Genomic DNA, 17,237 nt, shown 5'->3' on the forward strand with positions numbered 1-17,237 from the left:
TATGGGAAGACGGGAGGAGACGGAGACATCAAGAGATGAGAGGGATGTCAGGTTGGACCTGAAGGGAGTTCTGGGGATTCCTGTTAGCTTTAGGATACGCTGTAAGGCAAACACACACATACACACACACATCGATTGTGTTTTGTTTTACATGAAATTAGCATTCTGCAGCACGGCTTGCTGTTGCAACAAATTCCCTGTTTATGCATGAACCGAAACAGTAACATCTCTTGAATTTGCCCGACATCCTTTAACTGTGTGTGGCTGAGTATTCTCTCTATACGTGTCCTTGTGAATATTTATTTATTTTTTTCCCCCCACTTGCCTTTCTCATTTTCTTATTCTCCTCTTGTCTATCATTTTCTCCTCTGCTCTCTTTCTCCCTCTCTCTCTCTCTCTCTCACCATCTGTCTCTTACCCTGCCTCACCCTGTCAGTCAGTCTCCTACTTCTTTTCCCTCCATCAGGTCAAGCACTGACATTTTTGTCAATAGAGGCCTAGGGGGCCACGATCGTTTTCTTTCTTTTATTTTCCCTGTCCTGCCTTTCCCTTGACATCGTCTCACTTTCTCATCCATCCTTCCCCATGTTAATGCGTTCTTTATTGTATATATAGGAATTGTGAGCTACACGCATCACCAAAGAGCACTTCAGTGAAGGATAGAAATCTGCCTTGGCCATTCTGTGCAGACTATTGTGGCTTTGCACCCTGATGGAACTCTCTTAGTGCTGCTTTCGTACTTGTTTTCTCTCCGGTTCCTGTTACACGTTCGGTGCCACATCTGACAATAGCCTCAAGCCATTAGCCATTGTTCATTTTCTGAAAAGATTATAAAATGGCATTCCACGCTGCGCTTATAGTAATCATAAACATCTGTAGTGAAATGTTCATAAATTTAGGCTGAGTCATAAATCACGGTTATGGGTTAAGCGTGTTGAAGTGCACTTATTACGCAGATGAGAAACTATGTAAGTGGCTTATTTTATTTTTATTTTTTTTTGGTGGATGCACTCATTTTGCGGATTTCTACATGACTCACTACATTCAGGAGCACTTTTTCTATCGTATAAAACTACGTTCTTATCATTTTACCTCCCCACGTACAGTGCCCGTCAAAATGTGGAAACATCCCAGGAGAAGTCTGCATAAAATCTTAATTATTTTGGATTGAATTTGAGTTGACTAAGTGCAACATATGCAAACATTAGAACATAAAAAAATACTAGAGCTATGTTTAGAGCATCTCATCTCCCAACTGTGTTCTGATGGGTCTGTTGTGTCCAAATTTAATTGGCAGTATAGGTGTGTTTTTTCTATAATGATTAAAAAAACTGAACTCGGGCCAAACTGAATACAGTTATTAAGCATCACAGCTGCAAAAAAAGCGTGATCGTGTAATAAAAAAATATGCTGATGCATTTCCAAACTTTTAGAAACCACTGTACAGTGTACGATTACAAAATTCTATGCTTTTTGTATTTACGCATATTTTAAGATGGTCCTTACTTGTAGGACCACAGCTTTCATGTAAGATTTGAAATATGTGCTTTGATACATTTGCTTTTGTATCTCCTTACGCCGGTCATATATTAAACTCATCAAAGAGTCTGTTCTTGCTAATGCATTAAGAATCTTCATCGACTGATGATTTGATGTTTTGTTGTTGTTGTTGTTATTATTGTTGTTGTTTCAATGAACACGTAAACACACATACATACACAACTCAGCCACCCAGAGTACACTTTGGTGGCTGAGAAGTTCTCCTGAACAGTAATGATAGGAAAGTAATTAATACAGCGCAGCCGCTGAATCATTCATTAACAACAAAAGTGCTAATCTTCTTAAAAAGAGTGAGAGGAAGAGAAAGCAAATAAGGATTGGGGGTGGAGGATGTACAGCCAGTGGTTTTCTGGTTAAACTTCAGAGCTGGTCATTTAACATGTTTCCTGTGCATTCGGTCAAACAACATTTGCACACTTATTACATTATAAGTGGCTTAAACACAAATAATACAATCTATTAGGTTTTTCTAAAAATTGTTAACCCACAGCATAATAGTGTGTCACCATGCTAACTTTTTTAGTCTGAATCAAGACACTGTATATATCTATATATATGTGTATTTATTAGTTTAGTAACACTGAATAAGGCACATTACCAGTCTATTTGCGATAGAGGCTATGTACACTAAGTGAAAATAGTAGTATTTTAGTGATGTGCACCGCAACTACGTTTCCGTCACCTGTCCACCGTGACATCGGGCCCCGTTGTCATTATAATTTTTTTTAATAATAAAAATGATTTTGTTCTACGAGAGAACAGATAACTGAATGTTCAATGCAGAGTGCCGAAAGAACAGAGCACACAGATCAGATTTAATTTATGACATGAGGAGAGTGAGTCGAGCTGACAAAAGTCGGAATAGTTTCAAAAGCACCTGTTAATATTTTTTAATTTTAAAAGCCTGTCATCAGTCTAAGTGATATTGGAAGTCAAAAAACTCATTTCTTATTTACTTTGTTCCACTGTTTTTGCTGATTTTTGTTTTATTTAAAACGTTTTTTTAATTATTTTACATCAAAGTGTATGCTGTCCATGCCTCCTTATTTTCTTACTCGTTTTACATAATTATTTTTTCCTTATTCTTTAGGCTACCGATTTTTTGTTTTGATTTGTAAGTTACTCGTTATTTTATATTAGTCATATAGCATATATGTATTTTTTTAATATAATTTTGTTCATGAAAGTTCTAAGTTGTATTTTATTGTATTTTATTGTAGCAATTGATGTTGAAATGTAAAAGTAAAAGCGATATGCGCACTGTTCTTTTTTTAAACTAGGCTATTTAAAAGTGAGGGAAAGGGAGAAAATTGAAACTATCTAAAAGCAAACGTAAAATACATACTGTGATTACCGGCAATTTAGAAACCGACGGAAAGTGAGGAAAAGACGGAAAACTCAACTGACGGTGATACCGGTATTATCAGTGTTGTTACACGTTGACTAACCAGTGACAACAACAAAAGTAAGAGCTAAACACAGTGATATCATGTGACATTTTCATTGACTACATAATGCATGAATATTTAATGATTGGTTGTTTGTTGCTAAACAGCTCCCTTTTACATTTTAGCTTCACAAATCAGTGTTTTCTTATGTGGATCAAAGTTTCATAACCCAGAGTTAAAAGCCGTTTCAGAGTTTTCAGAGTTGCCTATTTCTATCCTAGATTTTGTTTTCAGTATATAAATTGTAATCACATATTCTTTATGCATTATTAATCCTAAGAATACGTACCCAACATTATTCTCCGAAATGTCATCCTTACTATTCAAGCAAAGTCCGGACAATCAATTTTGTTCAATGAATAAACTATGCAACAGTGTACTACTGTTGTTGTTTGTTGACCTAACGTGGATATATTATCACTATTCGTTATTAGTTGCTCGGCATTGCTCAGTTACATATTGAGGTAGATGGACACTGTTATGCAGGTGTACGTGTGTTTGGTTTTTACGTGTAAGTACCTCTTTTACAAGTACAGTAAAACTGTAATTCTCACTTTGTTTGCTCCTGTTCACTCTCTATATTTAAGAACGAATACTAAGAATGTTTCCGCTGAGCGGGACATTTTGCATTAATGAATAAAAATCAGATTGCCTAAAGAAGTGGAGTTAGTGAGAAAAATGATAAGACTGTAGTTGTTGTGAAAACTCAATGCATCACAAAAAAAAAGTTCAAAAATCATTTTTTTTACAGGAGTGCTTTCAGGAGTGCAGTTGAAGTAACTTGCAGCCTCGCTAGAAAACTGAATAGTGTATATTCATGCAATGAGTCAAAATGTTAACTGTGTGGCTGTTGATAGAACGCTCAGTTATTCAGTTTAGATATTTCGAAATTTAGTAGTTTAATACTGAATAAATCTAAATCTTCTAATAAATCGGTTTTATATAAATACAGAACCTGTTGGCTGCCAACTCAAGTGTTCCATATAGTGTAATTTGTAGAAAAGTTATACACTGATAATTTTTTCTTCCTGCTCTTAAGCCTAATTCACTAAAAAACCTGATCACGTGTTTTTAAAGGGAACCTATTCTACAATGTAAATTGTAATAAGTCTTAGGTGTCCCCAGAATGTGTCTGTGAAGTTTTAGCTCAAAATACCTCGCAGCTAATTTGTTATATAATTTTGAAAAATGATACGTTTTCATGCATGTCTCTTTAAATGCAGATAAGCTGCTGCTCCCTGCCTCCTTTTCCAGAATACGGCAGTGTTTATCAACAGGTGTGGGCGGGGCTTGTAAAATATGACTCTGTGATTGGCTTGCTCTGAGACACTGCTCATGATTTATGAGGATTAACAAAAGGAGCATCATTATATGGTGGCTGTGTACACATATATGTAAAAGCGAATTTTGCATAATAGGTCAGACTTTTGGAATCAGGTATCAAGCATCAAGTCAATTGTGTGAGACTTCTAGGTCTTGGTAAACTTCTGAAGTCATACTCTAATTTGGCGTTCGTGCATTAGGTTGTGCATGATTTTGCTCTTCTGCTCCGTGTTTGTATATGTTTATGCTTATGTGTGCGGTATATTGAGATGCGGATGTGTGAGTTGATTTAACACTGAGTGGTAATAGCATCATTAAGGCGGAATGATGTGATCAGGAATGTCAAGGTTAATCACTGAACTAATTACAGCCAAGCGATAGAGATTAAAGGAGGGGAAAAAGAGCAAGAGACAGTTCACCTTCTCGAGATTTACCAGTCTGTAACCACATCTCGCATCTTGAGGACCTCAGCGCGCAGACACACACACAAACAGTCTGTCAGATGATGACTGCTCGGGGGCGGCAGCTATTAGGGTTGCTAATGGCGATAGTTTCACACACCGTTTTTGAAAAACCAATAAACTGACAGATTGAGTAAAAGATTCGAAAAGCGAAGGAGTGAGAAAGAGACGCACATTGCAGGTTCCACACTAAAGATCCAGGCCCACGGTAACAGTAATCCAGCGCATGAATTATTTACACTGCATCTAAACTCAATCTAGCGAACACAGATCAATTCCTCTGCACAACATTTGGGGGAGGGGAGAGAAGAGATGGAACGAAGGAAGGAGGGAGGCAGGGAGGGAAGGAGAGAGGGGGGCGGATTAATAAATGAATTTAAGAAGTTATTCAAATGCTAAATTATTTACATGTCAAATCAATCAGAAGAGCTGAGAATGGATAGCGGCAAGATTGCCTCATTTTAAGGCAGTGCAGAGGGGATGGAATGAGGTGAGAGAGGCAGATAAGAGACGTTGGGAGAGAGGCCAGCGGATTAGATAAATAAAACATGCGAGTTTATGACCAGTAACTGCTTAAATGCAAAGAATCAAGGATTAAGGAAGGTGGCTGTACCGGAAACCATGAAGCACTGTGGGTTTTTGCTCTCGAACTAATCCCCGAAAAACAATCTGCTGTTTATAAAGCCATTTTATATACGCTCCCTCTCGTTTTCCAGCTTGTATAAATCAATGAAAGCGGGACCAACATTAGTGGTGTTGAAAATACTGAGGGCAAGTGAGATCGGTTGAAGTGTAGGTACTGTAAGTGGACTGTAGAGATGCAGGTCCATTTAGACTCTAAAGTCATTCCCGCGTGTGTATCCGCGTTAGCTGTAGTTTTCAGGCAACCTGTTTTTCATTGCTTTCTTCATGACAGTTTGGTCGTGGTTGTTTTTGTTGTTTTTATTTCTGTTATTGATATTCTAACTGTTAGAGAACTGTTGGCGGACGCCACAATTACGATTGGCTCATGTGGCGCGGTAATCTCGTCCCTTGGAATCTACTTTCAAAAAGCCATTTAACTTTGTTAAACTTTTATTACAAGACACTCCAGCACCATATTGGTTATTGGATGATACCAGATGTTTTTATTTTGCCACTACTGTTTTAATCACCCATGCTTATTTCCCCTATTTTGTTCGGATCGCACCGAAATGAAAATTCTTGGCCAAAGCCAAACAAAATGAAACAATGTGCCAAATGTGCCTTTTCTTGACTAATATCTATAGTAGACACATCCCTTTGCTGATCAGCTACAAGTTTCTTTTTTGGTACTCGGCCCAGCACTAAAACGTTTTTAAAAAAAAATACAAACCCCAGCTTAAAGGCCATTTCGTGATTTCAATCATCATACTGTAACCAGCAACAACTGCCATTCCTCTTCTCATCAAAGACATGCATTGCAGTACTAAACAGTCTCTCGCTGTCAGCGCTTTCTCCGACAGTTTTAAATGCTTCCACATTGCAAACATTTGCTGCATTAGTGCTCGCCTCTATTTGATCGCGTCACGCCATTGTTTGGTAAAATTTTCTCTTTTTGCAGTTTTTCGACTGAATACTTTCAGTTGATAGACATTAGTGCATCCCTACTATTTTGTACCTTTAGATGGCCTTTGTCATGTCTTAAAGTTAAACTTTTAACACTAAAGACTGGAGAAATTACTCCTTAAAATTCAGCTTTACCTTTACAAATTGCATTATAATATATATATATATTGAATTTAAAACAGTTTCACTGTATTTTTGATTAAATTAATGCAGCCTTGGTGAGCATAAGAGACTTCATTTACAATTACAAAATTACAATACTGTAATTATTTGTTTAATTTGGAATTTTAATACCGACACAACATTGCAGACAGTATCCAACCCGAGCACATAAGCCCTGTGAAAACAGAGAGATAGAGAACCAAAATAAATGGCTTCTATGAGATATTTTTATAGCGCAAGAAAACCTTTCTCTGCATTCGGGTAGAATAACTATCACTGTTCCCCTTCATGCTTTCACTATGCATAATAAAACCAATGTCACACGATACAATGAGAATCATATTTTAAACAGTGAGCACAAATCCATTCGTCTGCAGTATTCTTGCGCTGACTGAGCAAAAGTTTGGTGCAGACCTGAAGCAGTATTTGAGGAACATAATGACTTTCTCCATCTGAATGACTCTGGGCCACAGGTGTACTTTATAATGAGTCTATGTGTCTCAGATATGGCTGAGTGCTACGGTGATTGATAGGTTTGGAGATCTGTCACTCAAAATTTAAGCTAAGACGTATAGAGAAATACACAAACAGGTGATCAAAACCCTTAGAGAGAAAATGATTTGGATTGTTGCCTACCTGTCAAAAACTGCCATCAAAGTGATGATTTTAAATGATTAATGCATTGGTATTATATAATGCTGTTTTGCAATTTAAAGGTTTTTAAAACCAGTGCTGTAATAATGGATATGTAAGGCCAATTTAAATGCACAAGGCCTCAGCAATAGCAGCAAATGAAGTGTGCTTTAAAGGTGCTCTACATTAAAGCCACTGTGGAGATACTGTCAGGCTTTTAAATGAGCCCAATTAGAGGCAAGGAAAGCCGAATGGCAATTTTATCATTAGCTCTTCTGAGTAATTCACTAAATTAGAGCAGCTCTTGTTAAAGTTTAATTTTGAAACATTCTGAATAGATGGCGATAATTGCCACAAGGTAATAATGCATTTTGGGCTAACTCGCTTTAAACAGGCTCAGAATGAGGTTTGCATAAATTGTAGATGATCGTTGTTGGATTTGCAAGACATTTTAGCATTTTAGCAAAGAGGAGGTTTAAGCTCATTAGTGAAACAAACTATGTAATAACAGCCACCGAAAATGCTGTTGTGTTTTTATAAGATTCATAGCTCATCGTTACTGCGGCATTATGAAAAATTTACATTTTCTCTGGCCAATAATGCAGAGGTCAAAAGTTCACCGAGAAATGTAAATCTTTTCAAATTATTTGCTTACCCTCATGTTTTTTTTTTTTTTTTTTTAAAGTGTATGACTTTCTTAAGTAAAACACACAGAATCTCATGTTTTGAAAAAGTATATTTATACATGAAAGTGTATTTAATTGTCTCCGAGGTAACAGGTGAATCGTACAGGTGGCTTGTCAGCACTGACAGGGTGATAGTTTAACAAGGCGTGCACATCGCTTGAAAGTATTATTTTAACCTATACTGACATTGTGAGAATGCCACCCTGCCAAGTCGTATCAGATTTGTGGGCTTAAATTTAGCTTTAGCCTAAAAGTCTACCGGGGCTTGTTTAAGTGTCAACAGCAATTTCAGTCCAGTCATGTTGTCTAAACAAATACAAACCGTGTCAACTCCCAGAACCACATTGAGTATTAATTACAAACATTCACGTTGGACATTTATTACCAGACAAATTTGTTTCCCTTGATACAAAACAATCTTTTTAGCAAATACGTATCGCTTTGTAAGTTCCTTTAGCGCAGTGTTTATCTCTTCACTCAAGTCACTTAGTGGGAAGATGTCCTTTTCCCTGCATGCCTTGTTCACACTGGACCTATGGGTAACTGTGAATTGAAGATGCAAAAAGGTTTGAGGCACTATAGACAATATAGATCCATCTAATGCATGGCTGTCTGCCTATAAATCTTAACTTTGCATGGCTTTCTAAAATGTAATCAGTTTAAGCTTAAAAATAAATATTATATTCTACATTTTTTTGATCTCATCTTTTATGCATGAAAAATGTCATGTTCTGTCTTTACAAGATTCCTCAGTATTATTATTTTTATTATAAATTAATGTTTTTTTTAAAAACAGCTCATCATGCAAGCAACCCCTATCAAATTAAGAAACTGAACTGAAACTAGTGTTTTGAAAAAGATTGGCTGATGAATGCAGGATTTGATGCTTTACTAGTTTTTCGTCATCAAATTATTATTGCGCATGTGAAGCAGGCCACCCATTTCGTTCATTAAGGCAAATAAGAGTATTTTAATGAAATAGTTTGAATACCGTATTCACTAAATATATATTTTTTGTTGTTTTGATAACAAAATGTGATTTGCAAAACACAGCTTTTTCCTTTCACATGTGCGCAAATAGATAAAAGTTGCAAACACCTGCGGAAAGGATAGGGAGGAAAATTACAGCAAACAACCCAATTAAGCTCAAATGTAGCTCAACCATCATATGTTGTGTGCCATGTTTTTTTTTTTTTTTAAACCTGTAAAAGCGCTCATCTTATTATAGCATTGTGCAACAGAGCTCCACCTGTACAGTGATGACATTTAAAAACAAGTTAAATAATTACGTTTTCACAGACACAATTAGCAATGTGCAACTGCTCGTTTTGTTGTATTGTCGCTGGCATTAAGCAATGGTGTGAACACTGAGAAATGTTTCGCTGTTTTCAAACAGGAAATGGCAGTTTTTTTGGTGCATGTGCTTGTGGTATATTGAATTGGTAAAAACCGATTTGTGTCAAAGGGATAAGAGACTATTGTAGGGATGTTTGAAAACAAAGTGTGAGCATGCATTCAATTATAGTTTTTGTTACGCCACAAATTATCAATTGCATTGTTAAACAACCGAGAGGCTGAATTACTCACCGTTCCCAAATATGACACCCTCTTGAGCGAGAGAGAGAGAGAGAGAGAGAATATTTCGATTATTTAGAAGCTTTAACCACAATCTCCATAATCACTACCTTGCAGCTGTTGAAAAAAAATATGAGACCATTAAGGTCTGTTGTCCTGGTCCAGCTATTTTTCTTCAAGAGACCTACATTTAATGGATGACGCAATGAGGTTATTTTATTTTTAGTGATGTGATACGGTAATATACTCCAAAATCCCTGCCTTGCAATTGGCTCTGGAGAGGCCTAGCCACCCGCATTGCCCTGAAAAGAGTTTCTGATGGCATGTGAATCAATGCACAGCTTTGGAGGTTAGTAGCTACTCTAAAACGCACACACAAGAGTTCTCTTATCCACCCACTGCTAGGTAGGCATCTTCTCTGATGCTCAGTGTTGGTGAGAGAGAGAAAGTAAGCTGTGATGGATGGGTGAGTGGTAGAGAAGAATGACAGATGGGTGAGAAAAGAACATGCATGAAAGCTACAATATTGAAATTTAAGGTGACAATTAAGCTTTGTTGTTCACTTGAAAGTGTGAAAGCCTCTTTTCTCACTCCACTCGTATTCAGAGAGCATGGCTTTGTGTGTTTTCCCTTGACTGTATTTTCTGTACCAAAGACTATGTGCTTTTGTGCTGAAGTTGGGGATTATGTATTTGGTGTCAAGGGTTTTGAGCCATTTATTCAAGCAATTGCCTCCTTGGAAGCATTTTATGGCTTTTTAGGTTTATTGCTGGAGTAATTGCATGTTAAGTGTTTTGTGTGGGCTACACAGAGACTTTTGAACTCGGCAGTCGTTCGCATTAGTCATCATGACACCGGAGATACCATAGATGCTGTTTTCTTACAATGTTTGCCTGATACTTTTCATAAAATGCATCTTAAACACGAAACCTACTTTAATTTGCATTAATTTAAAATCTAATTGGACAGTTTAGAAGCAGCGGTACTGAAAAAGATGACTGAAGCAGCTCGGGGAAGTGACTGCAAAATCTTGTCAGAGCACATAGCTACCAGGTCATGTCTATGAAAAAAACAGGTAGTCCATTTGCTGACTTACAACAGTTTTTTTGGCAAAAGTATCCAATGTACTTTTGTCATCCCTGCAAGCCTGAGAATTAAATGGATTTAGTTTCAAACCTTTGCGACTGTCTTGCTTTAGCAAAAGATAAAAGAATTTTGTATCAAAAGTATCAAATATATATATATATATATATATATATATATATATATATATATATATATATATATATATATATATATATATATATATTATAATGGGATTTCATTTCCCTTTAAGTGAAGAGGTGGCTAGGAAGAAGACATTCAGCAAGTCAGCCATAATCTAGCTAACTGATAAAAAAAAATAGTTTGTGTTATTATTGTTTTCATTTTGAAACATCATGTTTCAATCAAGTAGCTCAATCAAAAAACAGTTTTCTAAATTTCTGAATTATATTCAGCTGTCTATTACGTTATTATGTCTAGGAGGTGGACCTCAAGCCAGTGTTCTGTTGCGGGCTGCAGTCCAAATTGGTTTACTTTATCATATCAGTATCATTCGCAAATATTACGTCTGACCTTGTGAAATTGTCATTAGCATTAACTGTCTGCATTATGACTAGATGTGATTATACGATGAGCAGGAAATCATTGGTATCTCAGTGGGCTGGAATGCACCGCTGCGGTCTAGCGAGTACTTTGTGAGGTCTGAGTCTCTCAGTTCAGCTCGGGGCCAGCTGTCATTCAGCAATTGCCACGGAAAATTCGAGCCATAACAGTTTAAAGATCACAAAGCTAACCTCAATTTTGAAACCGCATCAAGCGCTCATTATTTAAAACGCAGCCTTAGACAGAAAATACATCTCACACACACACACACCTATAATTCTCTTTGTCCCACCGCTTTCATAGTGTTTACAGTTTTCCAATAATTTCTTACGTATTTCCAATAACAGCGTCTTGTATGGACAAAACTATGCCTTGCATTGATCCAAAATCCACAGGCTTTTTAATAGATTCCCGTCGAATAAGTCCCTATATAACGGAGTGAGGATTTTCTCTTTTTCTTCCAAAGTAAATAAATCGAGTGCAAAAAAAACAGGACAATCCAGTTTACACATTTGTACCCCTCGGGTTGCATCAGTTCCTGTGCCTGTGGCCTCGATTGCACTCCAGTGTCTCACTGGTGGATCTTCTTATGTGTGTTTGTGTATGCTGTCCTTGGCTTGCCCTTCTGTCTCGTATTTTTAATGGACATCACTTCACACCCGATAGCATTTGGGGTGGATTGGAGTTGAAGGAGCACACAGCCGTACACATTTGTTTTTTCGATTGTGGTGGAGACTTTCCACTAAATTCTGTTGTTTTTATACAAAACCGATGATATCCCTTAAACTTACCCCTCAGTCAAACTTCTTTGCATGTTTAGAGTTTAATTAAAACATCATTTAGTATGTTTAATAAGTGTTTCTCGTGTGGACCGTACAGTGTAGGTGATTTCAGGTTTTACTATCCCTTTGGGGTCCATGTTGGCAAAACCTTTCCAGTCTTTCGCTTGGAATACGCAGGTACAAAGAGAGGATAGAGGAAGGAAGGGTGAGCCGGAGCAAATGAAATTGAGAGAAGAGATAGAAAGATAAAGCAAGTGATAGAGAGTTCATCTTCGTGGTCAGATGCTATTGATTCTTATGTTATTACATGCATTATTCACAGGAAACTCTCCTATGTATGAATCGGAGATATATACAAGAGGAGCACTGGTTGAAAAATCCATTTGTCTTCCTCACTGTGGGATATCTCTGCGATGTGCAATTTTGTTTCTTTGTCATGGCCCTAGTTGAGATTGGTGAAAACCTCAAGGTGTGTCTATGACTGTAAAACAACAATGATGCTGAAGTAGTGAGATGGGTTAGTGTGCAGCAGTTTTGAGTGTCTGTGCGACATATGCAAAAGATGGATGTTGGAGAGGTATGGAGATGTGGTTGGTTGTCAGGAGCTCTATAGCTGAGAAATTAACAAATTCTGGAATTTTTACTTCTAGTGTTACATTTGTTAATGCTATGTGAACTGAAGGGTTGGAAAGAGATGTTCCTGTAATGGTCAAACTGAATTTATTTTAACATTTGGACATTATATCTGTCACTTTTAACCAATTCATTATGTCCTCAATAGTAAATTTTTAAGTTTATCAACTGATTAAAATAAAAGGTATTCGGCTAATCATGTGGAAGTGAATGTGAGTCTGCAGTTTATGAAAAATTTATAGTATAACAATAATTTTGAAAGCCCATCAGCGAGGCAGTTTTATGTATACAGTGCCAAAGCCAAAGTCTAATTTCTAATTATTGCGGTGTAATCACGTAATAATAATAAATTGTAATGCTATAACGCTGTGTACATTATGTGCCACCTGTTCCTGCCAGATAAACAGGCGATTTTGTTTCTAGACACAATAAAAAACATTATGTCCTATAATTTTTTTCACTTCATCTATTGGGTGAAAACTGCAACAATATGAGCACCACAAACTCATAAAGTCAATTTTTTTTTCTTTCTGTTTCGCTCTCATTCTCTCGTTATTTGTCTTTTTGTCTCTCTTAGCGTTAGTACTTCTGAAAAAGCAATGTTTTGGCTGTCGGAATGCTCTGAAGTTAGTTTGGTGGTGTGATCTCCTCAGTCTCTCTGTTGTCCACCTGAATGCACTGTTTCATCGCTTCCTCTGTCTCTTTCTTTCTTCCTCTCACAGCTATCCGGTGTAATTCAAGCTTAGTCTGAAACGGAGGACAGAATGTGTTTAAAGCTTCTACCTCTAAATTATCTTAACAAGCAGTCAATCTCTTTCTCTCTTCGTAACCAACGTTATCCATGCATGTATCATGACAGCAGCAGAAAGATTGGAAAGTGTTCACATTATTCTCATGGTAACAGCTATAATGTCTTGGGGCTATACTGTACTTTTGAAAGCGTAAACAGCATTCAATGTTTTGCTTTCACAAACTTGTGAATGAGCTGAAGATATTTAGTAGTTTCGTGAAACCTCATTTGCAGGCAATTTGAAACCTAAATTTGAAACCATAAATCGGATTTTATCATTTAGAAATACATTTGATCATAAAACGTTGGGTCTATAGGTGGCTAAATGGGAAGGGTAGAAAATTAAGAAAGCCAAATTTCTATTTTAGAGTGACGGCAGCCAGTTTTTTTAGGAATAGCATGCACCAATCAAGGTTGAACAAAGCAGATCTGTAAGAGTGACTGGAAAACAGGACCATCTTACAGAAAGCACTGACAGGCCTTCCTAATGTTTCAGCGGTCTGATTCTGTTACCATATAGCGGAAAGCTAATGTAATATTGTCCACCGTTATTGCCGGAGACATTATAAAGAAAATCTGATGAGTCGCTTATGAAAGTGTATATGTGACCTTATGTGTTTGCAAGATAAGAGGCACTATGTTACTAAAGGGGCCTTATTAGAGCAAATGGATGATTCTCATGCCAGCTGAGTTTATTCAAGTGCATGTTGTTGTTGTTTTTCGTGGTTTATGATGTAGAGAACACACATACGCACACACAAACATACAAAGCTTTTTTAAAAAGTAATATAATGCAATATAATAAATACATCTCAAGGTAGCAAAGAAGTTTAATTGATTTTACAGTATATCTAGGCTATTTTGATTTCCTATATCCTGAAACTAACCATCACAGAATCTTGTGCACAACATTATATTGCACGATTTACCTGATTTATAAGCATTTTTAACTAGTACGGAGTATAGAAAGTATAGAAAAGCTGTATACACACACACACGAACACACACCAAATGGCAACAAAAAAACAACACTTCATTTAGTTTTATGTTTGTTTGTTTGATGCAGACATTCTGTGAGTGTGTGCCCAACTCTTCTCAGCTCAAACATCGCTGGTCAGACTCAGACACAGTCAGACAAACACCGCCCAAGGTAAGGGCTTCAATCTCTCACACCATTAAACTTAAAGCTTGACATATCATTAGTTCCTGGAACTAGCGGAGCATATAAAGTGGGTCCAAACATCTGAGACCACACTGAAGGTCTGAATTCGAAATGAATTGAAAATGAACTATACGTTTTCAAATTTTGAAACAATTACAAAAAAAACTAAATATGATGACATATATAGCTGATAATATAATTTGCAACTTTTTTAAAAAATCGTATCCAAAATGACGTTTTTGTGTACTGTGTGTATATATATATATACAGTATATATATACACAGTACATTTGGATACGATTTTTAATTATTATTATCTATAATAATAATAATTTAATATATATAAACATAACATTTTTCATGCATGGGTGTGTATTAATATATACATTAATTATTATAACAATTAATTATTAGTTTAGTTTAATTACTAAAACCAGTAATTAAAACAAGGGTAACACATTAGCTTTTGATAATGTTACTTATATTTATATCGAGCAATTACAGTTATTACATTCTTTACAATGTAAAAGAATTATATTTTGCATGCAAAATGAGATGACAGAGAGACTTTTTCTTACAGTTGTTTCAATGGTAAATGAGAAAGTAACACATTTTTTGTAAGTCATATAGATATAGAGCAAAATAAAGGTAAGTGATAAGACTTATTGTTATTCATTGCATTCACTAATGTAAAAGTGTCTATCGTTAGCTAGCTTTACTTATCGCCACAATGGAGAGCTGCTTATTAGCAGAAAATCAAGCTGTAATTTGAACTGAAAGTGATGCTGGCACTGTTTTTTTCATGTTAAATACTATAAAGCGGCTTCCTCTAAATCAATCCAATATATATGATGTGACTGAAGGGCTTAATTGCAGAGCTAGTTCAAACATATCCACATCGCTATGATCAGATGCTTTCTTAACTGCCGTCACTTTTGTTTTGTGTTCAGTTTGTTATTGAGAAGAAAGTGCGGAGCGTGTACAGTATTTACATATTCATCTAAACACCGCTCTCATACACATACATTTGGCTTATATTCTGCATTTCATCATATTCTTTCCTGTATGTCAGGCCTCTTATGGATTCATCTATCTCATATCCACTGAAGTGTCGTTGCTTTCTGAATATTTTATGCAAAACACTTTTTTTGTTGCAGAAACACCCTTCATCCGTCTGGGCGTTAAAATTAAAATTCAAGTGAATGCACCAGTGTGTGGGAGAAAACAGACCTCGCACATAGAAATGCTCAGTGTAGCCTATTTATGGTGTTGTTTGTGTTTAGAATATCATGTGTATATGTCTGTGCGTGAGAAAGGTTTGGAAAAGGGACAGAGAGAAAGACACTCTGAGAGATACTCAGTTCTGAAGTTGTTGCAGCCTTCGCTCAATAAAATACAACAAGCAAAAATAGCTATAAATCCACTGAAGCTCAGCTGGAGAGAATCAGCAACAGAACGTGGACAAGAAAGCGTGCTGTATAGTCCAGTTATCAGTGCCGCCTTCAACCTTTGGAGAGTTCGACGTATGAATCTGTTTTAGCTGTTTTTCATCTGGACGAAACGGCTGTTGAAAAGGAAACTGTCCAAGGAGCAGGACTGGATTGAGTTCAATCGGATTACATGTAGAATTGAAGAGCATCAGTCATACCTTTTAAATAAATAACATTTGTCCTTTAGTATGAACAGTTGGCTTGAATACATTTGAAAATCAGTGAAATATGAAAGACCTGGAAACCTATTTTAATGAATGGCCAGTGTCTAGTTTATTGCAAACATTTGTTGAAAACTGCATTTAAATAATACTTTTAATACTTTAAATCTAAAGTCAATAAAAATGTTAATACATGTCAAAAACATTTTTAATATTTTTTTTATTTTTTTTTATTCTATGTATATATTAAAAACATATTATTATTATTATTATTAATAATAATATATTTTTAAATAATTTAACTGTTGTTCATTGTTAGCAATACATTTCCTTTTATTAATGCATTATTTTGTAAACCCTATTTTTTTTAGTTAATTCTGTAAAGGATAGACTAGTGTAAATAACAAAATGCATGCAACAATTTCCGTGTGGATTGATCTTATTTCAATCATACCAGGAGCTCATCACATCTAGTGCCTCGACATGTTCCACCAGCGCTCAGAGACGGAGGAGGGAAGATCTCTGGTCTCTCTGAGTAAACTGCTCACTGAAGTGCTTCCCCGAAATCTTTTTATTTTCCTGGAGTCGGTCGTAAAAGCCCACTCGTAAAGCAAGCCATTAACCACCCATCAGTATGGGCCAATGCCAGCGTGGCTGTTTAGCATATTTATGAAACGGAAGGCTTGGGAAAAAAAAAGAGAACATATGTGCACGCGCTTATTCTGGGAATTGCATATTTTACACCAAGAGCGCACCTCCACTGCCAATGCATCCTTGCATGCATGCACACACGTCCAGACACACACACACACACATTTGTTTGGATGGTGTACTTGAAATGGTTTAATTTTTTCCCATTAAAGGGAGCACCAGAGATGGAGAGCTGAGTTTATTAACTGCGCAAAATGGGTAATGGAGTGAATGGATAATGCAGACTGACAGCACACACTCACAAACATGGTTCTTATGTCTGGTTCTGAGATTAATATTTTTGAGAAGCACTTCTCTCATGAAGAACCCGTGATTACCAAATTACCAAACTTCACCCAACGCTTCCATTGATTTCCATTCATAGAAGACACGCACAAAAATACAAACTTTAAATATGAAAGATTACCGTGCATTATAGTAGATTGC

At 36.4% G+C, this 17,237-nt stretch overlaps 1 protein-coding gene across 2 annotated transcripts in view; it reads left to right on the forward strand.

Annotated features, from left to right (window-relative positions):
* The window catches only part of fibcd1b (fibrinogen C domain containing 1b), a 69,045-nt gene that overhangs the window by 3,025 nt on the left and 48,783 nt on the right, over positions 1 to 17,237 (forward strand). Inside the window, exon 2 of one of the 2 annotated variants that reach the window (XM_043238155.1) lies at positions 14,354 to 14,437. The exons of the other annotated variant lie outside the window; for it this stretch is intronic. Coding sequence (XP_043094090.1) covers positions 14,354 to 14,437 — 84 coding nt within the window. The remainder of the gene's footprint in view (positions 1 to 14,353; positions 14,438 to 17,237) is intronic. 2 annotated transcript variants of the gene reach the window in all.

The sequence above is a fragment of the Puntigrus tetrazona genome, chromosome 5, assembly GCF_018831695.1.
Source record: "Puntigrus tetrazona isolate hp1 chromosome 5, ASM1883169v1, whole genome shotgun sequence".
NCBI lineage: Eukaryota > Metazoa > Chordata > Actinopteri > Cypriniformes > Cyprinidae > Puntigrus > Puntigrus tetrazona.